At 38.9% G+C, this 23,779-nt stretch overlaps 2 protein-coding genes across 3 annotated transcripts in view; one reads left to right on the top strand and one right to left on the bottom strand.

Annotated features, from left to right (window-relative positions):
• UGGT2 (UDP-glucose glycoprotein glucosyltransferase 2) overlaps positions 1-14,187 on the top strand; it is a 184,716-nt gene extending 170,529 nt beyond the window's left edge. The window contains exons 37-39 of the mRNA XM_070579077.1: positions 1,863-1,979; positions 6,023-6,149; positions 13,531-14,187. Of these exons, the coding sequence (XP_070435178.1) occupies positions 1,863-1,979; positions 6,023-6,149; positions 13,531-13,553 (267 nt within the window). The 3' untranslated portion in view covers positions 13,554-14,187. The remainder of the gene's footprint in view (positions 1-1,862; positions 1,980-6,022; positions 6,150-13,530) is intronic.
• A 5,146-nt stretch (positions 14,188-19,333) lies between these two features.
• The window catches only part of DNAJC3 (DnaJ heat shock protein family (Hsp40) member C3), a 69,959-nt gene continuing 65,513 nt past the window's right edge, over positions 19,334-23,779 (bottom strand). For both annotated transcript variants that reach the window (XM_070579080.1, XM_070579081.1), the window contains exon 12: positions 19,334-23,380. In XM_070579080.1, coding sequence (XP_070435181.1) covers positions 23,223-23,380 — 158 coding nt within the window. In that variant the 3' untranslated portion in view covers positions 19,334-23,222. The remainder of the gene's footprint in view (positions 23,381-23,779) is intronic.

The following is a 23,779-nucleotide window of genomic DNA, read 5'->3' as shown; positions in this document are numbered from 1 at the left end:
CATGAAAATTAAGCTATGGGAGCAAAGACATCAGGGAGTAAGGGACAATGAAGTAGTAAAAGGATCAATTGATTGGAGGTCCCGGTGAGGGTCACAAGGTATTGATATCTGAGTATTTGATAGAGTGAGCTGAAAATCAAGAGATGGTCAGAGAGTGAGAGCATGAAATTGAAATTATGTAGGAGTTGGCTAGGTCAGGACCATGGGAGAAAGTGGCTGAGACAAGATGACAGACCAGGTTATTTGAGGAATGGATTCCAAAAATAAGGGTGTTGGAAAAAATTAAGCTTTGTTTTTTTTAATGAACTTTATTTTTTTAGATCAGTTCTGATCTAAAATGATTTTTACAGAAAAAAATTGAGCAGAAAGTACAAATAATTCCCATATTTGGGGTTCTCTATTCTATTCCATTGATCTATTGTTGCGTATTCTTTTGCCAATACCACATTAATTACTGCAGATTTTAATAGTATGATGTCAAGTTCAGTAGTTTCATTCTCTGACTTTGTTCTTCAATACTGTGTTTACTATTCTCTGAGTCTTTTACCTTTCCATGTAAACTTTAGCATTGGTTGGTCGATATCCACAAAATAATTTTCTGGGAATTTGATTGAGATTGTGTTGAATCTATAGATCAAGTTGGGAAGAATTAACATCTTAACAATATTGAGTCTTCCTATCCATGGACATGGAATATCTCTCCATTTATTTAGATCTTCCTAGATTTCTTTCATCTGAATTTAGTAGTTTTCCTCACGTGGAGGAACATATTTTGTTAGATTTATACCTAAGTTTTCTGTTAGTTTGGTTTTTTTGGGGGGGTGGGGGGGTTGCTGCTAATATATAAGGGTATTATGTTTTTTATTTCAAATTCTAATTGTTCATTGCTGGTATATAGCAATTGACTTTTTTATATTAACCTTGTATCCTAAAACTTTGCTATAATTGCTTATTTGTTCCAGGAGGTTTTTTGTTGATTTTGGGGATTTTCTGCATAAACAATACCGTCATCTGTGAACAAAGACAGTTTTATTGCTTCCTTTCCAATCTGTATACCTTTTATTTCCTTTTCTTGTCTTGTTGCATTAGCTAGGACTTTCAATTTGGTGTTTAATAAGATTGTGGAGAGAAGAACCCTAAAATTATGAATCTTGAAACAGATGAGACAACTCACACACATACCTGTCATGGCCTCTGGGAGAGAGGAGCATCCCCTTTGCTCTGGAAAGCAAATAGATATTCTCTGGGGAGAGAAGGGGGAGGGCTCTACAACCCTGGCTTATAAACAAATATCTCCAGGGAAGGCATCTCCAAATCTCTGCAGAGGTCTCTCTTTTCAACTTATTAGGCTCATTTGCCACTTAAACATCCTTTAACCCCGGTGCCAGCAATCTTTACTTAGAAAGCCCTAAGCTTGCAGAAATGTGAAGATATTCATGGAGCATTGTTTCCTAACAGGGAAATGAAAAGTCGCCTCAGAAGCTGGAGAGTTTGGTGGTGACTAACATAAACAGTAATAGAAGGCACAGTTTGAGGGATTAATCCTGGTATTTCAAGGCAGAGAGAAGTAGTGAGGCTATCCATTTGGAGGAGTGTGGCGTGGTGGGTTTCTGGGCTTCCCTCTCCATCCCTGATGCTAGGAGTGAAGTCCAGGGCAGGTATGGGCTCAGTTGCAGTATGTGGGTTCATTCATGACACAAGATGATTGGGTCAAATTAAATACTTAAAGCTTAAAAATATAGAGATATCTCAGATTTGCATATGTTTTCTAGGATCTGTTTATAGTCTAAATGATATCTTCAACTTTGTTCACTCCGACTATAATTTCTACACCTCTTTGTGTAAATCATTGTTTTCTGTAGGATCTTCCCAATAATATGATTTACCAAGTTGCCATTAAGTCTCTTCCTCAAGACTGGCTGTGGTGTGAAACCTGGTGTGATGATGACTCCAAACAAAGAGCCAAAACAATTGATCTGGTGAGTGTCTGTGTTTTCATTTGTATATAAGCAGGTAAGAAAATATTCAGATAGAAATCCTTTCTGTTTTACAAATGGAATGGCACACATATGGTACACTGCTCCTTAGTCTATTATTTATTATTATATTTGGTTAGGATGGTGAGCATAGGGCTGTGTCAGGGGTCCCCCAAGACCACCCCAGGTTTGATGATTCACTAAGAGGACTCACAGGACTCAGACTATTGCCATGCTCATGGCTGTGATTTATTCCAGTTAAAGGATCCAAAGCAAAGTCAGCAAAGGGAAAAGGCACACAGGGTGGAAGTCCAGAGGAAACCAGGGGCAAGCTTCCAGGAGTTCTCCCCCGTGAAGTTACACCGGAGAAGCTTCATTCCTTAAGCTGTGAGAAAGTCCAGGATACATGTTGAATCTTGTCTACCAGGGAAGCTTATTAGAAACCAGAGCCCAGGGTTCTTATTGGGGGCTGATCACGTAAGCACCCTCTCTGCCTGGCACGCACCAAAATTCCCAGCATCCAGAAGGAAAGCAGGTGTTCAGCATAAACCGTGTTGTTTGCACAGTTTAGGCACAGTGATCCATTCCTATCAGGGAGTGGTGGGAACACTCCTGAAACTCAAGTTACTAGACCCCAGCAAGGACCAGCCTTGCAAGCAGACCTTTCTAAGAATAGCAGTCTCAGGCCTGCTGTGTTAACTCTTTTCTGCACAAGGGCTTTTGAAAGAAAGGCCATGGGCTGGCTGAAATGTTCATGGATTAGCTATCATCTTAATATATCTTCAGTTTAGTTCTCCTGCCAATATTTTTCCCAAATAAAGACAACAGCCAAAATAATTCTATGTCTACTTAAATTATCCTATACATGTCTATTTTTCTTACTTCCTTACTTCTGAGAAAATTTTTCTTAGATTTTCATTTTAAGCAGTTTGACTCTGCTACGCAGTTAACTCTCCTAGACATGAAATGTTTCAAACTGATTTATTGTCCAACTGTCTAGAACTTACATTCTAAAACTATATTATCTTTAATAGTTATAAGGTATTATCATTCTTTTTCAGACCATATTGTTTTTATGTGCTAATTTTAGTATAAAATAATTGTATACAAAATTTTCACTGAAGAATAAGCTAAAAATTTTAAAATTCTTACAGTTTTGAACAAAACAGGACAGGACAGTAAAATATAGGGACATTTTTACAGATATGTGTAGAAATGAATAGAAAGAAGTAGCATGCCAACATGTTAGTGTGCAATCATAATTGATAGAATATAGCAGAAACAAGTAAGATGGCATTGTTAAGAAGAAAGCAAGGGAATTTTCTAAAGAGCAGTCAAGAACATTACTGAATATAACTCATAAGATGTTATTAAGGTTGTTTTGTGACATATCAGGTTGTGACTCACACATTAGTGACATAAGGTCTCCTCGGGACCTTTAATACTTAGGTTAACATGAGCTACTCTCACAAACCCCCAAATTTCAATGGTTTCGCACTCAACCAAGCACGGACCTAAGAGAGTGTCCTGTCAGTGAGTAGCTTCCCTGTACGTCATAACTCAGGGACCAGTATCCATCCATCTGCAGCTTCTTCATCCTCTAGGGTCCTGTCATCATCTGTATCCATCTGGAGCTGGTATGTCTAGTATGACAGCCACTTGCCACGTGTGGCCATTGAACACTTAAAATGTTGATAGTCTGAATTGAGCTCTAAGGCGTAAAACACACACCAGATTTTGAAGATTTTGAAGCACAATAAAAAGAATATAAAAATATCTCATGACTAATTTTTATATTGATTACATATTGACTGATAACATTTTGGATACATTGGGTTAAATAAAATATAGTATTAAAATTTATTTCACCTGTTCCTTTTACATTTTTATATGTGACTACTAGGAAATTTTAAATTACGTGATTTCCATCATATTTCCATTGGGTAGGGTTGATCTGGAGGGAAGGGAAAAAGGAGTGTGGGGAATGCATCCTGACTCCTAAAGACCCCTTTGTACGAATTGGTTGTGTGGTCACAATCTAGATGTCAGAGGAGCTGAGAAACGTCTTTCCTGGGTGGGTAGCTACTTCCTAGCAATCGTCTACATAGAAAAAGGACAAGTGGCATAAATTTTGGTGGAATGCCTAACCATTTCTCTCACAGAAACACTTAAAAATGAAAGAATATATTACTTTTGGCCATTATCTTGGGGAAAACAGTTAAGGGAATACAGAAAAATCCCAAGGAAATGGCCTAAGAGGAAAAAACATGATTCACGGTATTGAAGGTGAGAATGAGAGCGTTTATGAATGTTATCTCAACTCTATTTCAATCAAGGTTTCTCAACCTGGTGGTTATTGGCATTTGGGACTGCATAATTCTTTGTTGCAGGGAACCGATTGTGTGTTGTAGGATGCTTAGCAGCATCCCTGGCCTCTACCACTAGATGGCAGTAGCACCCACTACCCCCAGTCATGACAACTAAAAGAAAAGTCTCCAGACCTTGCCAAAGCTCCCCTGAGGGGCATGACGCCCCCATTTAAGCACTACTATATAGATTGTAACAACAAGAGAAAATGTAGCATGAAAAACTAAGAAAAGCTTAGTGTTTTTATTTTAATAGTTTCTGACACAATTAAAAGGAGAGAATATAGTTCCATTATCTTCACTTTATAGAACACATTGCCTGTAAAGGTAATTTCTGCAAAGAAAATCCTGATTTTTGCTTGCTTCAGGAATGTAGTACTGTAGAAAATAGAATCCACAATGGAATGAACTGAAAATACTTGCTGAGGAAAGGATTAAGACAACAGCCTCATGGCGCATAGCTAACAGCTTCCCCACAAGGCATTAAGGGGAAGGCAAGTTGTGGCAACCACAAGAAAATGTGCCGCATCTCTCATGAAGAAGCGACCTTCAAGATGCACTCTCTGTTAATGCTTTGTAAAGAGCAAATGGGATACCTCTGTACCTTTGTGTGGTCTGTGTTCCTCTCATCGTTTTTCCTGTCTCAGTCAATGGCATCTCCATTTTTATGTTGCTCAAGCCAAGGACTCTGGGCATCTTTGATGCCTCTCTTTTCTCACAACTCACGGCCAGCTCATTAGCAGATCTTGTCAGCTGTACCTTTGAATACACCCAGAATCAGATCCTTCTCAACCTTCTCCTATACTTTTTGCCGTTTAACCTTTATTTAATTTCCCAAGAAACTGCTAAGTAGTTTAAATTGATTATATATTAGAGGAACCTTTGGAGAGGATCTTGTTTTAGTTTCCTCCTTTGCAGATGAAGAAACTAAGATTCCGCCATCCACACACAAAGTTAAGTGATGTGTACAGACGGGTCTTACTGCCAGTAAGTGTGCAGTTGGAACTGTGAGGACTGAAGATCCACATCCATTGTCTTCCACTGTGCTTATTACGCAGACGAGTTCAATATTTGTAAGGCATGGAGATTTTTGGACTGCTCTGAATTTCATGACTATCAGTATTTTGACAAATGAGTTCCAGTTAACTGATTTTTAATATCATCACAATTGCTAATTAGAACAGAAGGGGAATGAATGCTTCTTCTGAAGAAACTCTAGACATTTCTAAAGGCTGACAAATAGTTTTATCTGTAGAAAGCATAAAGTATAAAAAAACAGATTTTTAGTCCAAAGAAAAGGCAAGAAAATATTTATTAATACAGTCTGCTATGTTCTTTTACAGAATGGTCATGTAATTAGATCTTCTGTCAAAATATTTTATGGAGTTGTTTGACAAACTTCTTCTGAACCATCAGAATGTCTTTAAACAATTTTTGCTTAAATTTCTGATTGAGATATTTGCATTAAACACTTACTGCTTACATAAACTATGACTTATCATTTCATTTGACCCTTTCACTGTTAGACTAATTCCAGTATTTCAGGTACTTAGCACTCAGGGCTCTGCTTTGTATCAAATGCATTTTGTTTGCTCAGTGACACGGCAGTGTCCTCAAGTAGGTCCTTTATATCTCCTGGAACACGGTTTTTTATTAACAAAACTTTATTTAAACTTTTAGTGCAATAATCCCAAAACAAAAGAACCCAAACTGAAAGCTGCTGCCAGGATTGTCCCAGAATGGGTGGAGTACGATGCTGAGATACGACAGCTGTTAGAGCACCTGGAGAACAAGAAGAAAAATGCAAGTGAGTCATCATTCTGCACTGTTGCGTTAAGTGAAATTAGCATAGATTACAAACTCATTTCTTAGTGAAGTCTTCAAATGTTTAGGCCATAATTTCTTTAGGAAAGTCTGGATGTGATTAAAAACTTCATTTTTATGCTCACAAATTTAAATCGTGGATAGAGAACCTATTCCCCCCCCCCGCCCCGGTTATAGCTTTAATTTGTAGCGCCACGTAGGTGGGTAGTGTAGCATTAGCCTCCCGACGCAAGAGAGAGGTGAAAATCAAAGAAAAAGAACCACTTGTCTTTAAGATCACACTGACTCTCCTAAATGTGAAAATCCAAGCCCTAAAGTTTAATAAAAGCCTACGTATCTAACTGAAAATACTACCACCTATCTCCCAAATTAATCTCATACATAATATAAGTTTCTCTATGGAAATTTGGTCTTGGTTCTAGTAGCCTTAGTCATGGGCTGGAGGGTCACTTGGATTTGATTTGTTCCCATTTCTTAGATTTAAAAAACTGTAGTTACGGGGCCAGCCCAGTGGCGTAGTGTTGAGTTGGCACTGCTCATCAAGCCATGCTGTGGTGGCATTCCACATACAAAATGGAGGAAGATTGGCACAGATGTTAGCTCAGGGCCAATCTTCCTCAAGCAAAAAGAGGAACATTGGGATAGATGTTAGCTCAGGGCCATGTAGTTACCTTGGCATTTCATCACCCTACATAAACCTTCAACAAATATGTGTTGAATGTTCTTTTAAATCTAGTGTAAACTTCTTTATTCCCTCATAATTCCTTTCCTCATCAGTGCCTGTCTCTCTCGATTGTTCTTTACTCTTTTAAAGAAGAGAGGAAGGAGGGTGAGAAGGAAGGAAAGGAAAATTTACATAATTACCTCACAGAAATTTTTAAATGCACAAAGCATTGAGATGAAATGTTTCTCTTATCATTTAAATTGGAAAGAGTTAAAGGATTAATAATACCCAGCGTTAGTGAGGGTGTTGACAAGTGAGCACTCTCCTGTACACATACATATGGTAGCTGTATAAATTACAGAAGTTTTGCACCATGTGTAACACTTAAAATATATACACCCTGTGACCTAGCAATTTCCTTCAAGCAATTTACATTTAAAAAATAAAAGTGTGGTATATATACTGTGTTTATTATAGCCTGTTCTTAATAATGAAATAAAAATCTATCCATCAACAGAGAAGTGATTACATAAACATGGATACATACAATGAAATGTAGTGTAACCTTTCAGGAGAATTGAGATAGGTGTATTTGTGCTGACAGTATATTTTTAAGTTAAAAGATAGGTTTTAGAATAATATTTATAATATGACCCCATCTTAATTAAAGAAAAATTGCAGGTGTATGATAAGAGAAATAATTCTCGTCTTGTTTGCTGGGATTGCTGTAACACAGTACCACAAACTAGGTTACTTAAAGAAAAAAAATTGTTTGCCTCACAGTTCTGGACGCTGGAACTCCAAGATGAAACTGTTGTCAGGGTTGGTTCCTTCTGCAGGCTGGGAGGGAAGGATCTGTTCCAGGCCTCTCTCCTTGATTTGTAAACGGCTGTCTTCTTCCTAAGCCTCTACACATCATGCCCCCTCTGCACACGTCTGTGTCCGTATTCCTCATCCTGTAAGGACACTGCTCATGTGGATTAGGGTGTACCCTCCTACCCTCATTTTAACTTGAGTACCTCTGTAAAGACCCTGTCTCCACCTAAGGTCACATTCCGAAGTACTGGAGGTCAGGATTCCAACATATGCGTTTTGTGGGGACATAATTCCCGCCATAACAGGATAAAAGTTGAGAATCTTGTCATATATTTAAGGGTCATTTGTATTTCTTCTGTTTTTCAATTATTTGTTCTTGCCCTTTGCCCTTTTTTTCCAAGAGGATTGTTGTCCAACATTTCCAACACTGGAAAAAAATTAATAATCATTGTTCCACAGATTTATATTGCATCTTTATCCTATACTGAACTCCCATATTATTTATGTCTCATTTGGCACTTTTTGTTCTGCGCCTCTGTTCTCTGTGCCTGTGCCCATCACATACTGCTTTAATTCTGGAAGATCGACAGCATGTTTTAATGTCAAGTAGAGCTCATCGCCCCCTCATTGCCCTCTTTGTTGTTCTTTTCCTGGGCGTCCTTTTTGGTTCTTTTTCCATACAAGCCTTAGAATCAGCTTATCTAGCCCCAGATGTTTTCTGGGTTTTGTTTATAGGGAGGAGGGTGTCCTTTCTTTTTCCTAGGTTGCCTGGCCAACCTTCTGTGTTTCCCCATTAAGTAAGATAGTAGCTTTGGACTAAAAAATGTGTTTTATCATGTTGAGGAAATAGCCATTGATTCCTGTTTTAATCACTGTTTTTATCAAGAATAGGTTGCATTTTATCAGCTGCCTCTTCAACAGAAATAGAGGTGACTATATGATTTTTTTGCTTGGATCTATTAATATGGTAAAGTACATTAATATTTTTTATAATATGGAATTGTTATTCCTAATATTGAAGCATTCTCGTATTCCTAAAATAAACTTTACTTGGTCATGACCTATTGTTATTTTTCTTTTTTTAATTGAGATATAATTGACATATTAGTTTTAGGTATACAATATGATGATTCTATATTTGTCTATATTGCAAAATGATCACCACAATAAGTCTAATTAACATTCATCATCACACATAGTTATCAAATTGTATTTTTTTCTTGTGTTGAGAACTTTTAAGTTCTCTCTTAGCAACTTTCAAATATACAATAGGGTGTTATTAACTACAGTCATGTGCCATGTAACAACATTTCGGTCAGTAATGGACTGCAAATATGACAGTGGTCCCATAGGATTAATACCACAGAGCCTTGGTGTGTAATAGGACATACCATCTAGATTTAAGTAATTATAATCTATGATCTTTGCACAATGATGAAATCGCCCAGTGATGCATTTCTTAGAACATATCCCCATCATTAAGTGACACATGACTGTATAGTCGTAGTACTCTGCCTTACGTCCCCATGACTTACTTATTTTATAACTGGAAATTTGTACCTTTGACCCCTTCATCCATTTTGCCCATCCCCCACCCCCACCTCTAGCAACCACCAGTCTGTTCTTTGTATCTGTGAGCTCAGTTTTTTGTTTTTTAGAACCCACATATAAGTGAGATCATATGGTATTTGTCTTTCTCTGTCTGACTTATTTCACTAAGCTTAATGCCCTCAAGGTTCATCCATTTTGTTGCAAATGGCAAGATTTCTTTCTTTTTTATGGCTGAATAGTGTCCCATTGTATATATGCGCCACATTTTCTTTATCCACTCCTGCGTTGATGGCCACTTAGATTGCTTACATGTCTTGGCTATTGTCAATCATGCTGAAGTAACCATGAACATGCATATATCTTTTTGAGTTAGTGTTTTGTTTCCTTCCGATAAATACCTAGAAGTGGAATTGCTGGATCATATGGTAGTATGGTAGTTCTATTTTTGATTTTTTGAGGGACCTCAGTACTGTCTTCCAGAGTGGCTGCACCAATTTACATTCCCACCAACAATGCACAAGCGTTCCCTTTTCTCTGCATGCTTGCCAATATTTATTTCATGTCTTTTTGATACTAGCCATTCTAACAGATGTGAGGTGATAGCTCATTGTGGTTTTGATTTACATTTCCCTGATGATTAATGATGTTGAGCACCTTTTTGTGTACCTGTTGGCTATCTGTATGTCGTCTGTGGAAAAAATGTCTATTCAGGTCCTCTGCCCATTTTTTAATAGAGTTGTTTGTTTTTTTTGCTGTTGAGTTGTATGAGTTCTTTATATATTTTGGATATTAACCCCATATCAGATATATGATTTGCACATATTTTCTCCCGTTCCATAGGTAACCTTTTCATTTTGTTGATGGTTTCCTTTGCTTTGCAAAAAGTTTTTAGTTTGATGTACTTCTACTTGTTTATTTTTGCTTTTGGTGTCAAATCCAAAAAATTATCACCAAGACCAATGTCAAGAAGCTCACCACGTATATTTTCTTCTATGAGTTTTATAGTTTGGGGTCTTAGTTCGTCTTTAATCCATTTTGAGTTGATTTTTGTATATGGTGTGAGATAATGGTCTAATTTCATTCTTTTGCATGGTGCTGTCCAGTTTTCCCAACACTATTTATTGAAAAGACTCTCTTTTCCCCGTTGTATAGTCTTGGCTCCTGTGTTTTAAATTAATTGACCATATATGTGTGAGTTTATTTCTGGGTCCCTATTCTGTTACATTGATCTATGGGTCTGTTTTATGCTAATATCCTACTATTTTGATTATTATAGCTTTGTAACGTAGTTTGAAATCAGGGAGTGTGATGACTCCAGTGTTGTTCCTCTTTCTCAAGCTTGCTTTGGCTATTCAGAGTGTTTTGTGGTTCCATAAAAATTTTAGGATTGTTTGTTCTATTTCTGTGAAAGATGCCATTGGAGTTTTGATTGGGATTACATTGAATCTGTAGATTGCTTTGGGTAGTATGGATATCTTAACAATATTAATTCTTCTAATCCGTGACCATGGAATATCTTTCCATTTATTTGTATCTTCAATTTCTTTCATCATTGTTCTATAATTTTCAGTGTACAGATCTTTCACCTCCTTGGTTAAATTTATTCCTATTTTATTATTTTTTTATGCAATTGTAAGTGGGATTGTTTTCTCAATTTCTCTTTCTGATAGTTTGTTATTAATGTATAGAAATGCAACATATTTTTGTATATTGATTTTTGTATCCTGCAACTTAATTTATTAGTTCTAACAGTTTTTTGGTGGAGTCTTTAGGGTTTTCTATATATAATATCATGTCACTTGCAAACAGTTTTATTTCTTCCTTTCTGACTTGATTGCCTTTTATTTCTTTTTCTTGCCTAATTGCTCTCACTAGGACTTTCAATACTATGTTGAATAAAAATGGTGAGTCAGCATCCTTGTCTCTGATCTGAGAGGAAAAGTTTTCACCTTTTCACCAAGTATGATGTTAGCTGTGGGCTTGTCATATATGGCCTTTATTATGTTGAGGTACATTCCCTCTATACCCACTTTGTTGAAGAGTTTTGTCATAAATGGGTGCTGAATTTTGTCAAATGCTTTTTCTGCATCTATTGAGATAATCATATGATTTTTATCCTTCATTTTGTTAATGTGGTGTATCACAGTGATTGATTTGTGGATGTTGAACCATCCTTGCATCCCTGGAATAAATCCCACTTGATCGTGGTGTATGATCCTTTTAAAGTATTCTGGAATTGGTTTGCTAATATTTTGTTAAGGATTTTTTTCATCTATGTTTATCAGGGATATTGACCTGTAATTTTATTTTCCTGTAGTGTCCTTGTCTGGTTTTGGTACAGGGTAATGCGGGCCTTGTAAAATGAGTTTGGACATCTTCCCTCCTCATCTGTTTTTGGGAAGAGTTTAAGAAGGATTGGTATTAATTCTTCTTTAAATGTTTGGTAGAATTCACCGGTGAAGCCATCTGGTCCTGGAGTTTTGCTTGTTGGGAGGGTTTTGATTATTGGCTCAGTCCTCTTCCTAGTAATTGGTCTGTTCAGATTTTCTATTTCTTCATAATTCAGTCTTGGTAGGTTGTTTTCTATGAATTTATCCATTTCCTCTAGATTTTCCAATTTGTTGATGTGTAATTTTTCATAGTACTAGAATCATTGATCATAGAAGTGTATAATCTTATGATTCTTTGTATTCCTATGGTTATGTATATATTTTATATTTCCTAATCTTCCCACTGTGTTCTGGGAAAATTTTTTTGCTTTACCTTCAAACCTTCTATTGATCTTTTTTTAAGAGGATCAATCACATCTTAATTCCCAAGAGATCTTTCTTTTTCCTGCTTGCTTCCTTTTAATTTGTTTGTCCTTTTTTTATAGCTTCATTGACTTTTCAGATATCTCAGATACTATTCAGAAAATAGTAATTAGAATTATTATAAGTATCTCTTTGGTTCTCTTGGTTATCTTTGTTTCCATTGGGTGAGTTGTTTTGTGTGTTCATCTTAGTTGTTTTTTCTTTTGCTATTGGTCTTCCTCAAATGCCCAGAGATCTTGACCATATTTAAGAATGAAAGATTAGATTGATCAATATAGATACCTGGCATGGGTTTCCTCTGCCATGGTGTAAATGTATCTCTTTTCTGCAATAGGTCCTTCCCTGAATGGGAGGGTTAATTGGTAGCTCTAGGTACATAGACATGGTGTAGAACTGGCAGGCTTTTTCTAGATCTATGGGCATGGGACAGATCAAAGCCTATCCCACACACCCTGCAGGCCAAAGGCTGAAAGGAATGCACTTTACACAAGAACATTGACACCCATACAAAAATCTCTCTGAATAAATTGTTCAGTTCTTTTTCAAAAATTGTCTTCTACTTTTTATCTTGGAATAAACACCAGGCTGTCAGTTCCTTCTGGGATGCAGAAGGAAGAGTGAGAGTGGGGAGCTGAGAGGCACAGGTTTTCATCGTCTGACTCTCTTCCTGCCAGTGTTTTCTACTAGCAGGCCCTCCCAGGCTGCTCTGTCAGGAAAATCAGCTCATCCTCTCAGCTGTGTATTTGTATATTTAGCTGTATATTCTGTTTTCCTCTTTTAGAAATTCTTTGATGACTTTGCTCCAATAGTGGCTCATAGCCACTTCCCCCATTCTCATTGTTGTTATTCCTTTTTATATTTATTATCTTTCAAGTGGAATTTAATGGAGAGAATCACAGTCTGCCATCTTGAATTGTGGAACAAGATACACTTAAATTGTATTTTAATTAATTTCTGCCTGAAAATATCATTTTGAATTCTCAGTGTTCTTACATCAGCTAGTATGTGACAGCTCAGTGAGGCGGGAGGAGAAGAAACCGTTTTGTTCTCTGAGTCTTCATTGGTATTGATTCTCGCATTTGTATAGTACTTATGTCTCTGTTTGAATGCTCTGTCCTCCCATCTTAGAAGCAGGCCTTCTGCTCTTTGTAGTTTCATTACGTTAATGGTAGGATACTTTGTGCATGGTGAATAATGTATTAGTGTTTTTCAAGGCTTCCATTGCCAGGCAGGGTGCTAGGTCCTAGAGAGAACAAAGTATAAGAAAGGTATGGCCCTTGTCCCAGAGACTCATGGTAGCCCACTTTTAGGTGGGTAAAAAGGTAAGTAGTTATGATGTAATTTAATAGAAACCGTAATGTACAAAGAGCTCTTCTCATGTCACATGATGAAGCAAATAGGTTCTAAACTAACAAAAGGATCCTCAGCACCTGTGCTTTCTCTATATCCCATACCTCAGTGAGATTTAAGCTAATTTTATATTTAAAATTTTGAGAACTAAATAAACTTTTGTATTACAGTTTTGACGCACGATGAACTCTAGCACTGGCTTATATGAGAAAGATGAAAGTATGACGAGAAATCTGCCACCTGCTGGGGAAGTGTGGAACTGCTGCTAAGACTTCTGGAAGTTTCATTAATGATCAGTGACATATTCTTCAATTTAAAAAATTATTTAAAAATACGTGAACTTAACGTATTGAATAAGTTTAAGTTATATAAGAAATGACCATTGAGTATTTAAAACTGGATTGTTCCTTTTTCCTTATTGCTTAAAACACTGGATTTTCACCAGTGAAAGTGATATTTTGCCAGCTATCCAGATAGAAGAATGTATCTGACTAGCTGGTCCTCGTGGGGATTATCAGACCATCTGCATCTTTGTGTTTTCCAGCTCTATATGTGTCCATATTTCCTCATTCACAAAATTCGTTTAAAGTTAGAGAAACCTATTTTGTGTCTTTTCTTCTGAGAAAGAAAAAGGACTCATGTTTATCTCTGAATAATAAAACAAAGTAAGCCCATTTATACCTTAACCATTGTTTTTAAATGGAAGTAGTGTCTCACTGTAGTCATTTATTTTATTTATCTTAAATGTATGATATTTTAAGCCTATACTGTATTTGTATTTTTTCAATGTTTCTAATTTTTATTTTTATAAAATGATATTTGTGGGATTATGGGGTATGTATTCTTTTTAAAAAAACTGGCTACTTTTACTTAGAAACTAAGTTAAGAATGTAAATAATTTGTTTTCCTGTTGTGTGTTAATAATAGATAAATAGGAATAGTAAATATTCAAAAACTGTCCAACTGTTCTAGAATCATAGGATCTTGGGATTGGAGGAAACCTCAATGTCATTTGGACCCCATCCCCTGAGGAAGCTGATTCAGTAGGCTGAGGTGAGCATGGGAAATCACGATTGTTTAACAATCTGTCCAGATGATTGTGTTGATAAGTGAGGTTTGGGGAACATCCAGTAGAGTTTAGCCCCCAGCCAGTGTGCCAGCCCCCCTCATAGGGCCTTCAGATGGAGCCTCAGGCCATCTCAGAAACCTCCAGGGTGATGGGAAACTGTCCACCTCAAGAGACAGGCTGGTCCATCTTTGGACAGCTCCGTACAGAGGTCCGCAGTGAGCCAGAAGTTGTCCACCTGCAGTCTCTACTCTTGCTCCTTTGAGGTCTTCCCAGCAAGTCTAATCCTGCTCTTTTTGACAGCACAGCCTGTAGAGTGTTTTAAAGTAACTACTCTGCTCCCAGCAGCTCCATCCATCCCTAATAAGAGATCACAAGACCTGTCCCTCTCCTGATCACCCTTTGTTACTTGTCCGTGTTTGTCTGTGATAAAATGGAGTGCTTCAGGTGTGCCTGCCCTGATGGAACTAGGTTATTCCTGCAGGCGCCAAGGATGCTGAGGGATGCTGTCAAAGGCTGCAGTGGGAACTGGGCCTGGGGTGGCCAACTCCACGGTGCTCTCCAACTCCCTCCTCTTTGAAGTCAGGCCTAACATCTGGGTGTGATGAGGGAAGAGACTCTGTAACCTTCTAGCCTAGGCCAGATGCTCCAACCAAGCTCACCGAGGTCTGGGTGGTGTTTTGGGCAGAAGCCCCAAGTGACTGTAAGGTGGCACTTTGCTTTCCTTTATTGTCAGCCTCTGTTTTCACTTCTCTAAGAATCTGGTGGGAAGAAGGATTGGCTAGGCAAAGGCAACTGATTCCCATGCTTCCTGTTGACTACCATCTCCAGTATGCTGGATTCCGTATTTCATAGAGTATAAGCTAAAACTGCAGGATAATGTAAACACAGTCTTGACGACCCACCTCCTGGTTTGTGTCTTGTGATTTTTATCAGTTAAATTTACACGTCCCATTTCCAGATGAGTGCTACCTTATATCTGAAAATCCTGATTTTATAAATAAGATATTTCTCTACAGGGGATGCTTTTATAAAATGACTCATTTTAAAATTCTTAGGTCCAGTGCATATAAACTGCTGTGCCGTACAAAAACCTCCCCTCCTCGGGGACACGTTGTGGGAACTGAACTGCAGGTCTGCTGGAGTGCGTGGCAGCGCTTGCAGAGAAAGCACCAGCCCCATGGAGCTGGAGAGCCTGGAGTGTAGCCTGAGGGCTTTTACAGACATTCTCGATCCTGAATTCTGGTTTTCAAGTGCAGGCCATTTATCAAATTTTAACAAAAATCAAATCCTAGGAGGAAAAAACCCCATATTTTCTATCTGTGAGAAGTTATAATTTACTTCTTGTTCCCCCTTCTTAGAGGAATGGGTCACAAGATAGAGTTTTTTGAAAATTAGGAGATTCTAAGCTTTAACCATGTAAAGACATGTAAGTTTTAGATATAAAGAAAGCCATAAATGAGATTGAAGACAACCCAAAGTCTTCATAGCCCTCGGATGCCGAGATACGAAAGGCCAGACTTTGGAAGTGCCCATCCTTTGGCCCCAGTTATCCTCAGATCCAGAGAACAGTGTTGCTCCTTGAGAGAGTAGACTACTTCCAGGAAGCACCACGGGTCATGTCAGCCTAGAGCTACAGATAAAATCAGGCTTTTCTTTAATAGGAAAAATGTAGTTTGACCGGAGTGCGAGCCTACCCAAAGAAATGGTTGCTTCAACGTGCCAGGTCCCAACTCCAGCACCTGAGAAACAACCAGATGGAAAGCTGCCACTGCCCAAAAGAGGCTCCAGGGACCTCACAGAATAGTTTTAGAGGAAGGAGGTATACGTCAAGTCAGAATATCCTTCAGTGACTAAAGCATGGCTAAGAGAGTTGTCTTCTCGGAGATATAGCAGCAAAGAAGTTAATGACATTTAACTTCCCACTAGAACAAAACAAGACCGGTCATTCATGAAAGACTCCAACATGTGTCTCAGATCCCTGGGTCCAGAGGTTAAATGAAAGGTGCACATGGATCCAGGCTCAGTACCATGAAGTCTGAGTTAACTGTCTTGCCGGCTTCTGGTACTTAACTTGGTAGACTTAGGGGGGCCACTCACTTCCACAGAACCGGTCAGTTTGTTAAAGTCTTGCCTTCTGTGGCAAAGTAAGGGAGGGGAGGCACGAAGGTCCGGGTCTTTGATGATCAAAGTTCAACTGACAGGCCACTTTGTGACTTAAGCGCGCATGGTTTGTGTGCAAGCCCCTCCTACAGCCACCCGAACAGTCAGTCTAGACGTGGTGCAGTGAATGGGCAGCTCTTCCCCATTTTCAGGCTGATTAGCCCAGCTTATCAAATACAAACTTCTGTCTTCTGAGAAATTCTGGAGTGAAGCCTCTTGATTAAGAACTTACTGTTAACATCTTTGTTTAAAGACTTCAGATTTGGAAAATAATCTTGTCCCCTACAGTTCCTAATTACTTGAATTTAAGAAGTTTACTTCAGTCTTATGGACCTGCCCAACTATATGAGGTTTGTATCCTACCTGAGATGATTTCACTTTAAAATTAAAGGTTTTGATTAGGATTGAGGGAAGAAAAAGTACTCATTTTAAAAGACTGCTCCAAAACCAAAACGTTTGAATGACAAAGGCTCCAGATCAAACTTAGGTTTAATTCAAAATTTGGCGGAAAGGTAGAGAAGGAATAATTATGGCACAGCCTTGCTGAGTAAGATGAGTTTTGAAGTAACTGTCACTACTCATACAGTGGGGTGTCTGGTCTAAGAGCATCTTACTCCGATGCTGTCCCAGCACGCGCTGTGAACCCGCCACTGCTCCGGAGCCTTGTCCTCTGTGTACTCACGTCTCCTTTCACCAGAAAACGATGCCCTTGAATAAGGCCAATAATATAGGTCTCTGTAACCTGAACAAATCCAACAAATATTTAAGTACCTACTATGGGCCAGGCTGTCCTTTTGAAGTTACTAAACCAGTATAAATGGCATTAAATATCCCAATGAAAATGCTATGAAGAGAACTGTCCGGAAAGGCCTAAAGAAGTGACATTGAGGATAAAACCTCAAGTTGGAGTCCACGCTAGACAAGCAAAGAAAGAACAGCATGGAGGTAGTTTTGTTCATTTGAGGACGAGGAGGAGGCAATGAGGTTGGAGCCGGGCTGCCCACGGTCGTGCAGGTGAGTTTGTAAACCATGTGAGGAGCTTTGGTGATTTGACCCTTTGGTGATTTGATGGGCTTTAACGTCTATCAGTGTTAATCCACAATGGCTCAGTGAATATCTTTATGCCTACATTGTTCCTAATAGTTATATTTATTCATAACATCACTACTTTATTGGGTAAAAGCTCTTGGATAAGGACAAATAGCCTTATTTGGGATTTGATGATGCCCTTTTTCTTCATTGCACAGCATCCCTAAGAAACTTCCTTGGTCAAAGGTCACATTCCACAGGCCCCTCCCTGCATGTTGACCTAGCAGAGTGCATCCAGTAGGAGAGGTGATTTTGTTTGCACTAAGCTTGTACAATTGTAGAAGGAAGTCTTTCCACCTTCATGAGGTTTTAGTAACTTGAGGTAACAAAGGCATAAACATTGCAGGAAAGAGAACATCCTAACAGGTGGACTATATGAAGGAGTATTCATAAAATCCTAAGAAAAACCCAATACAGTGAAATGGTAATTGTTAGAAGAGTTATCCTTTGCTATCTTCAAAGCATCTTTCACACCAGAGAGAAAAATCACATCCATTTAGGGAAACCAGTCTAAGGAAGAAAATCCTTTACCTAGTTACATACAAATGATAAACTGTGCTCAAGCATATAACTGTAGAAATCTCCTGTAATAACAAGGAAATATGGAAATACCAAAAAGACTTAGAACAATTTAAATCCATTAAGAAAAGCTGCAAGCAGTGGTTTCTCCTTCCTGCTTTTCAGCAATTTCCTCAGAAAGACCTTGAAACTAACTTTCCCAGAGGTGCTTTGAAATCCGGCTGCTCAGTCCCTGGGATTATCTAAATCAAAAGGGACTTCTGGCAGACTGACCCCTTAGTGAATGAAGGTTGGAAATGTATTCAAAACAAGGCTCTGCAGCCTCACAGTTGTCACCTGGACACCTCCTTGTTAGTAACTGAATCCTAGTGTAAGGCAGTGACAAATACATTTGCATGTTAAGCTTGTGTGGACTATCTGTTCTCAAGGAGGATTTATTTAGCAGATAAAGGTTTGCAGAGTGTAGGGTCCCTGGGGTGTGACCTGTACGCCCTAAGATTAAAATGACTGGATTTGTTTTTTATAGATCATCAGACACAATTGGGGAAGGAGCTGGGAGGGAGAGGGAATTAGTGCTTGCCAAGTCCTGACCCCTGGGGGTCTCGGAGGAGAAACTGGATCTTCGCATCCTCCCCTGCTCTGGCAGCCTGTGCAGACATTTCCACTGTCTTTAGACTAAGGCTGATTGCTCATGTATTGCAAAATATCATGAACTGATTATTAACCATTTGGAAACTTTGCACTTTCTTGGAAAGCTCTGTGTAAGTATTCTAGCTGTCCTTCAATTTTAGCATATGCAGAATATGTAATTGAGAAGAATGAATGAGATATAGGCAGCAGCGTTCCCTCCTCCGCTTAGGACCTAACAGAAATGATGGAATAAATGGGAAAGGCTCCCCAAAAAGCCAATTTAAATATTAGATTTTAGTAGTATTGAAATTGAAGAACTGTCTACTTTAAGGCCTTGCTGTCCTAGGACTTTTGGGGTTGAGATTTTAGCCATTTCTGCTTTTTGTGCTCTGACTTGAGCTCATAAAGGAGGAGCCCTTGTCTCCCCAGTCACTGATTATGTGTGAAGTGAAGTTGGATATAGACTTCTGCAAGTGACTAAAAATGAATCGAAAGCAAAAAGGTACTGAATTGACCATAAATATTTTTATTAAATGTGAAAATACACGGGCATAAAAATAGTACCCATATTTGTAGACATGTCTAAGAGCCATTTCAATTAATTTTGAGTTTTTACTTAAAACACTAAATTGAGATGGATTAACTTCCTTAGTTTTGTCTCATTAAAAACCAACTATAGTCTTAAGGTAGGAGTAATATTTTAACATCAAACATCTCCAATTTTTACCTCCTCCACCTCTGCTTTCCACTGCAGGTGAGAGGTTCAACTAAGACGAGTGCAACAAGACCTGGTACGATACATACACAGAGCCACGCAGTGGCTAACTGTACTCTTAAATCATTCAACAAATGAGATCATCCATAAAAAAAAATTATCCCCACCTATTAACGTCATTTTCAATTACAGAATAAACTCTGCTGCTAACAAAAAAGGAATGATCTTAGAATAAGGATACTGTTTGTTGACAAATTAACATTTGCCTTCTTCCTTTATAAATATGGAAAAGTCAATTACATTCAACAAAGTTGCATGAATTTCTCTAGGTTTTACCATGGATGTGGTACTCAGTGAAAACTTTCTGCAAGGCCCATCACCAGTGCCCTATACCTTTAAGACAGTCGGCTCTACCACAGACCTGACTGAGGAGCCATTTTTAACATAAGCATCTTAGGCATTTTTTTCATGATAAATGTCACAACTTCTGACCAATTTCATGCCTTTAAAGGTGGAATCTTTCCTTTTCTACCATGAATAGAAAATGGTGCCAATTTCAAATTGTGATTCTGTTAGCTTTTTTTTTCCTACATGGTTATCAGTAGTATTTTTCTCTTTAAAAAAACTGTGGGTGGGGCTGGCGCTGTGGTGTAGTGGTTAAGTTTGAGTGCTCTGCTTCAGTGGCCCAGGTTTGCGGGTTCGGATCCCAGGCACAGACCTACACCACTCATCAGCCATGCTGTGGCAGCATCCCACATACAAACTGGAGGAAGACTGGCACAGATGTTAGCTCAGGACTAATCTTCCTCAGCAAAAGAAAACTTCTGGGCTTTTACATTCCATTATCAGAGTCCCAAAAGGTTCTGTTTTCATATTGATATTTAAAAATAAACTTTTAATACTGACTAAAGAGATATTTTAAAATTAGCATTATGTTACATCAAGTTCACATTAGTAAACTATAGAAGTTGTTTTCAAGTTTTCATTTATTCATGGTGAGAAAGCATAAACTTTCAGAAGTGGGCAATAATTTATTATCTTTCTAGAACTTTTTCACGTGTATAGGCTGATGTGTATAAAACTCACTGCTGTGGGCAGTGTCCACAGTGTACAGACCAGCGACGCTGCACTTCTGGAGCTCACCAGCAAAGGGAGGAGTTTAGGAAGGGAACATAATACAGCTAAGGCTAGGTACCCCTCTGATTTTACTTTTCCAGAAAGAGCCGCAAAGGTTACCGGGCAACTGCAGTCCCCAAAAACAGAAACTGGAGAGTGGTAAGTGGAAGTAGCCCAAAAACAAGTCAAATGCTTTTTCAGGCAGATGCTCTTCATTGCATAACGCTCTCCTCCATCAAGCTGGCAGGAGGAAGACTTTCCCTTCATACGCCCAGAGTTCTTCTCAGTCACTGTCAAAGAAAGCATGAATTGATTGTCCACTGAGGTGGGTACCAGAAGACTGCTACACCTCTCAAGGCTGGAACTTAAAGGTCATTATCTTCTTCATTAATCAGCAAAACAACAGATTCCAGAGAATGAATTTGTCTCAGTGGCTTTGGCAGGTGGCACCATAGCTTCTCCTCTCTCTCCACTGAAAACAAGCAAGTAACTCTGCACATTTCAGTTACAGTGACTAAACTAAAACCACAGCAAGACTTCAGAAATACAATTAAGGTCATTACAAGTGGGGGAAAAAAATGCAACCAACCCTCTGGGCAGCAGGCTGGCAGGCAGTGAGGGTAACAGGCGCGGGGACACACGTCCCTCGGGCCCCGCCCTCAGCCAGCCTGACTCCCTCTGGCTCCTTGTTGTTGGCAACTTTTCGTCTTCTCTGAATGGAAGGGCAACTGATTTGATATTTCCTTTGTTCTGGTTCTGTGTGAAAATTTTTCTTTTGAAAGTAGGTAGAGGCCATTGCTAGATTTCAGAGGTCACAGTGACATCACATACGAAAGAACCAGACTGGAAAAAAATATTGCTGATATAACTAATGAAGTAGTAAGATTACTGAGATTAAAGAATAAACCAAAATGCATTTGCCTTGGAAATTTTCACACTGGTTTGAATTTTGAGACATTAAAACAAAATGAAATCTACAAGCTGTTCACTAGTTTTCAAAATGCAGTTAAGTTTATTGGTAAGAAATAGACGCCTAAATAAATGCAAAAAGCACTTGTGTTTTATTCAACTATGTGATTTTTGTCTCTCAGTTTAAAAAAATTTTTTCCACATACGTTTCAGGATGACTGTAGAAGAAAACGATTTGTGCTTGGCTGTTGTGGACATTAGTGATCAGGATGCCTCCCACAACTAAAATGAAAATACTTGATTTCATAAAAACAATATATTATTAGACCCTGCTTAAAATGCTTCAAAATGCTCTGAGGGAAAAAACAAAGCCTTTCCAGAATAAAGGTAATTCTTATCTAAATTCTCTCAGATTTTAAATGCAGCATCATTAGTTCCATAAATATTTAATGTTCTTGATTAACACTTATTTCTTAGGGAAAAAATTATCCAGTATACAAAGACTGAAGGGTTCAATTCTTCCAAGGTGAGAAGGTGCCCCAAGAGGAGCTGCCCTCCTGAGGGGAATGCAGCCTGCGCTGACCGGATCCACACCTGGGCTTTCTTCTAGGCAGGAGGAACACGCAGAGGCATCAAGGTCTGGTGGAGGGGCAGGTCTGCTGTCAAAGGCCCACTTCAGATGGCCCAGTGGGAGTCACTACACTCCAAGAGGGTCAGCCAGGATGGAAGAGAAGTGCCCACTGTATTTATTAAAAGTGGGAAACATGGCATTCTGTTTCTTTATGTTGACTGAGCAACTTTACGTTGCTAAGCGAATCCTGTTACAGGAAATTGTTTAGCTCACAACTTCAGTTGTTAAAGTATTTCATTCTGCACTTCAGCAATATTATTCTAAATAGTACCCCTGCTATATTATCTGAACGTATTTTACATATTATTTTTCAGTTAATTTGTTGTTTCATATTAAACAAAAGGGCCATAGGCTTTTACAGTTAATTCTGTTTCAGTAGTTTTCAGTATTGTCGTGCAGGTACTGAACAAAAAAACATAAAATATATGCTTAACATCAATCCAAAGTCTAAACCTGGCCACATCGACCACCAGTTGGTGGCAGGTTTTCTAGAAGATGGGCCCAGCCCCTCCTTCAGTGACAGCCATGTTCGAGCTAGTAGAGATGGCAATACATGTGGATTAAAGGAGGCTCAAATTTAACAGATCATTGCAAGTGACTGGACTGACCAAAATGTAAGCAAAGTTGTCCCTAAGAATAAACAGCTCTAAATGTCAATATTCTCTTTAAGAATTCTGAAACACAACGTGTTCTCAAGAAGTTACAGCAACTTCTGCCATGTGTAGGAACCCACACGACTTCCTCCATGAGCGCTTGCACAGGCGAGCCGGCCTCAGAGCACCGTTGCAGACACTCCAGCGTAGACGCGGCCGCTTTGCCAGACCCAGCACATCCTCAGCTCCCGGCCCTCGCAAACCCAACACCCTCCCGTCTAAAATGGATAAGAACAGATTTTTCCTATCAAAACAACTCTTTGGTCATGGACAAACTGAAAGATTTGAAATTTTTTTTCATTAGGATCCCGGAACAAGGTTTCGTTGTTTTTAATCGTTAAAAAAAAAAAAAGAGCAGAAAAACAGCTGGTTTAATTGAAGTGGAATTTAAACCTAAAAGGTCCGCCTGAGCTGAAGGGGTTGAACCCTTGCCACGAGTTCCAGCTTCTGTGGAAAGGGTTGCCGCCGCCTCCTTGCTGAGTCTCTGCATCCAAGGGATCTTCTCCATCGTCAAACTTCTTCCTCATTTCTAAAAAAGAAACCAGCAAATTAAGACCCAGTATTGACTAAGGGAGAGGGAGCAGTGTGCCCAGTACTCAAAACAAAGCTCTCCCATTCCCACCCAGAATCAGAGGTTTGGTCTCAGGAGAAACACTCGAGAAACCCCAGTCACAGCAGAAGGGGGTGAGGTTCAGAGTTGAAAATGGGTATTCAATGAAATTCTTCTCTGGAGAAAGTGAATAATTGCAGAGAAAGAGACCTCCAAAAGTCACGCTCTTCTGATCAAACAGCCATGGCACCATCCTAACACCGACAGTGAAGGCACAACCTCATCAACCCCTGAAGCGCCTGGTGAGCTCCCTAGGGCTTTGCCATTAAATCTGAACAGAGCTAAGGCTCCTCAGACCTGAAGGGAGGGGGGTCCCCT

The sequence above is a fragment of the Equus przewalskii genome, chromosome 16 (genome assembly GCF_037783145.1).
Source record: "Equus przewalskii isolate Varuska chromosome 16, EquPr2, whole genome shotgun sequence".
Classification (NCBI taxonomy): Eukaryota; Metazoa; Chordata; class Mammalia; order Perissodactyla; family Equidae; genus Equus; species Equus przewalskii.
This window is presented reverse-complemented; position numbering and strand designations above follow the sequence as displayed.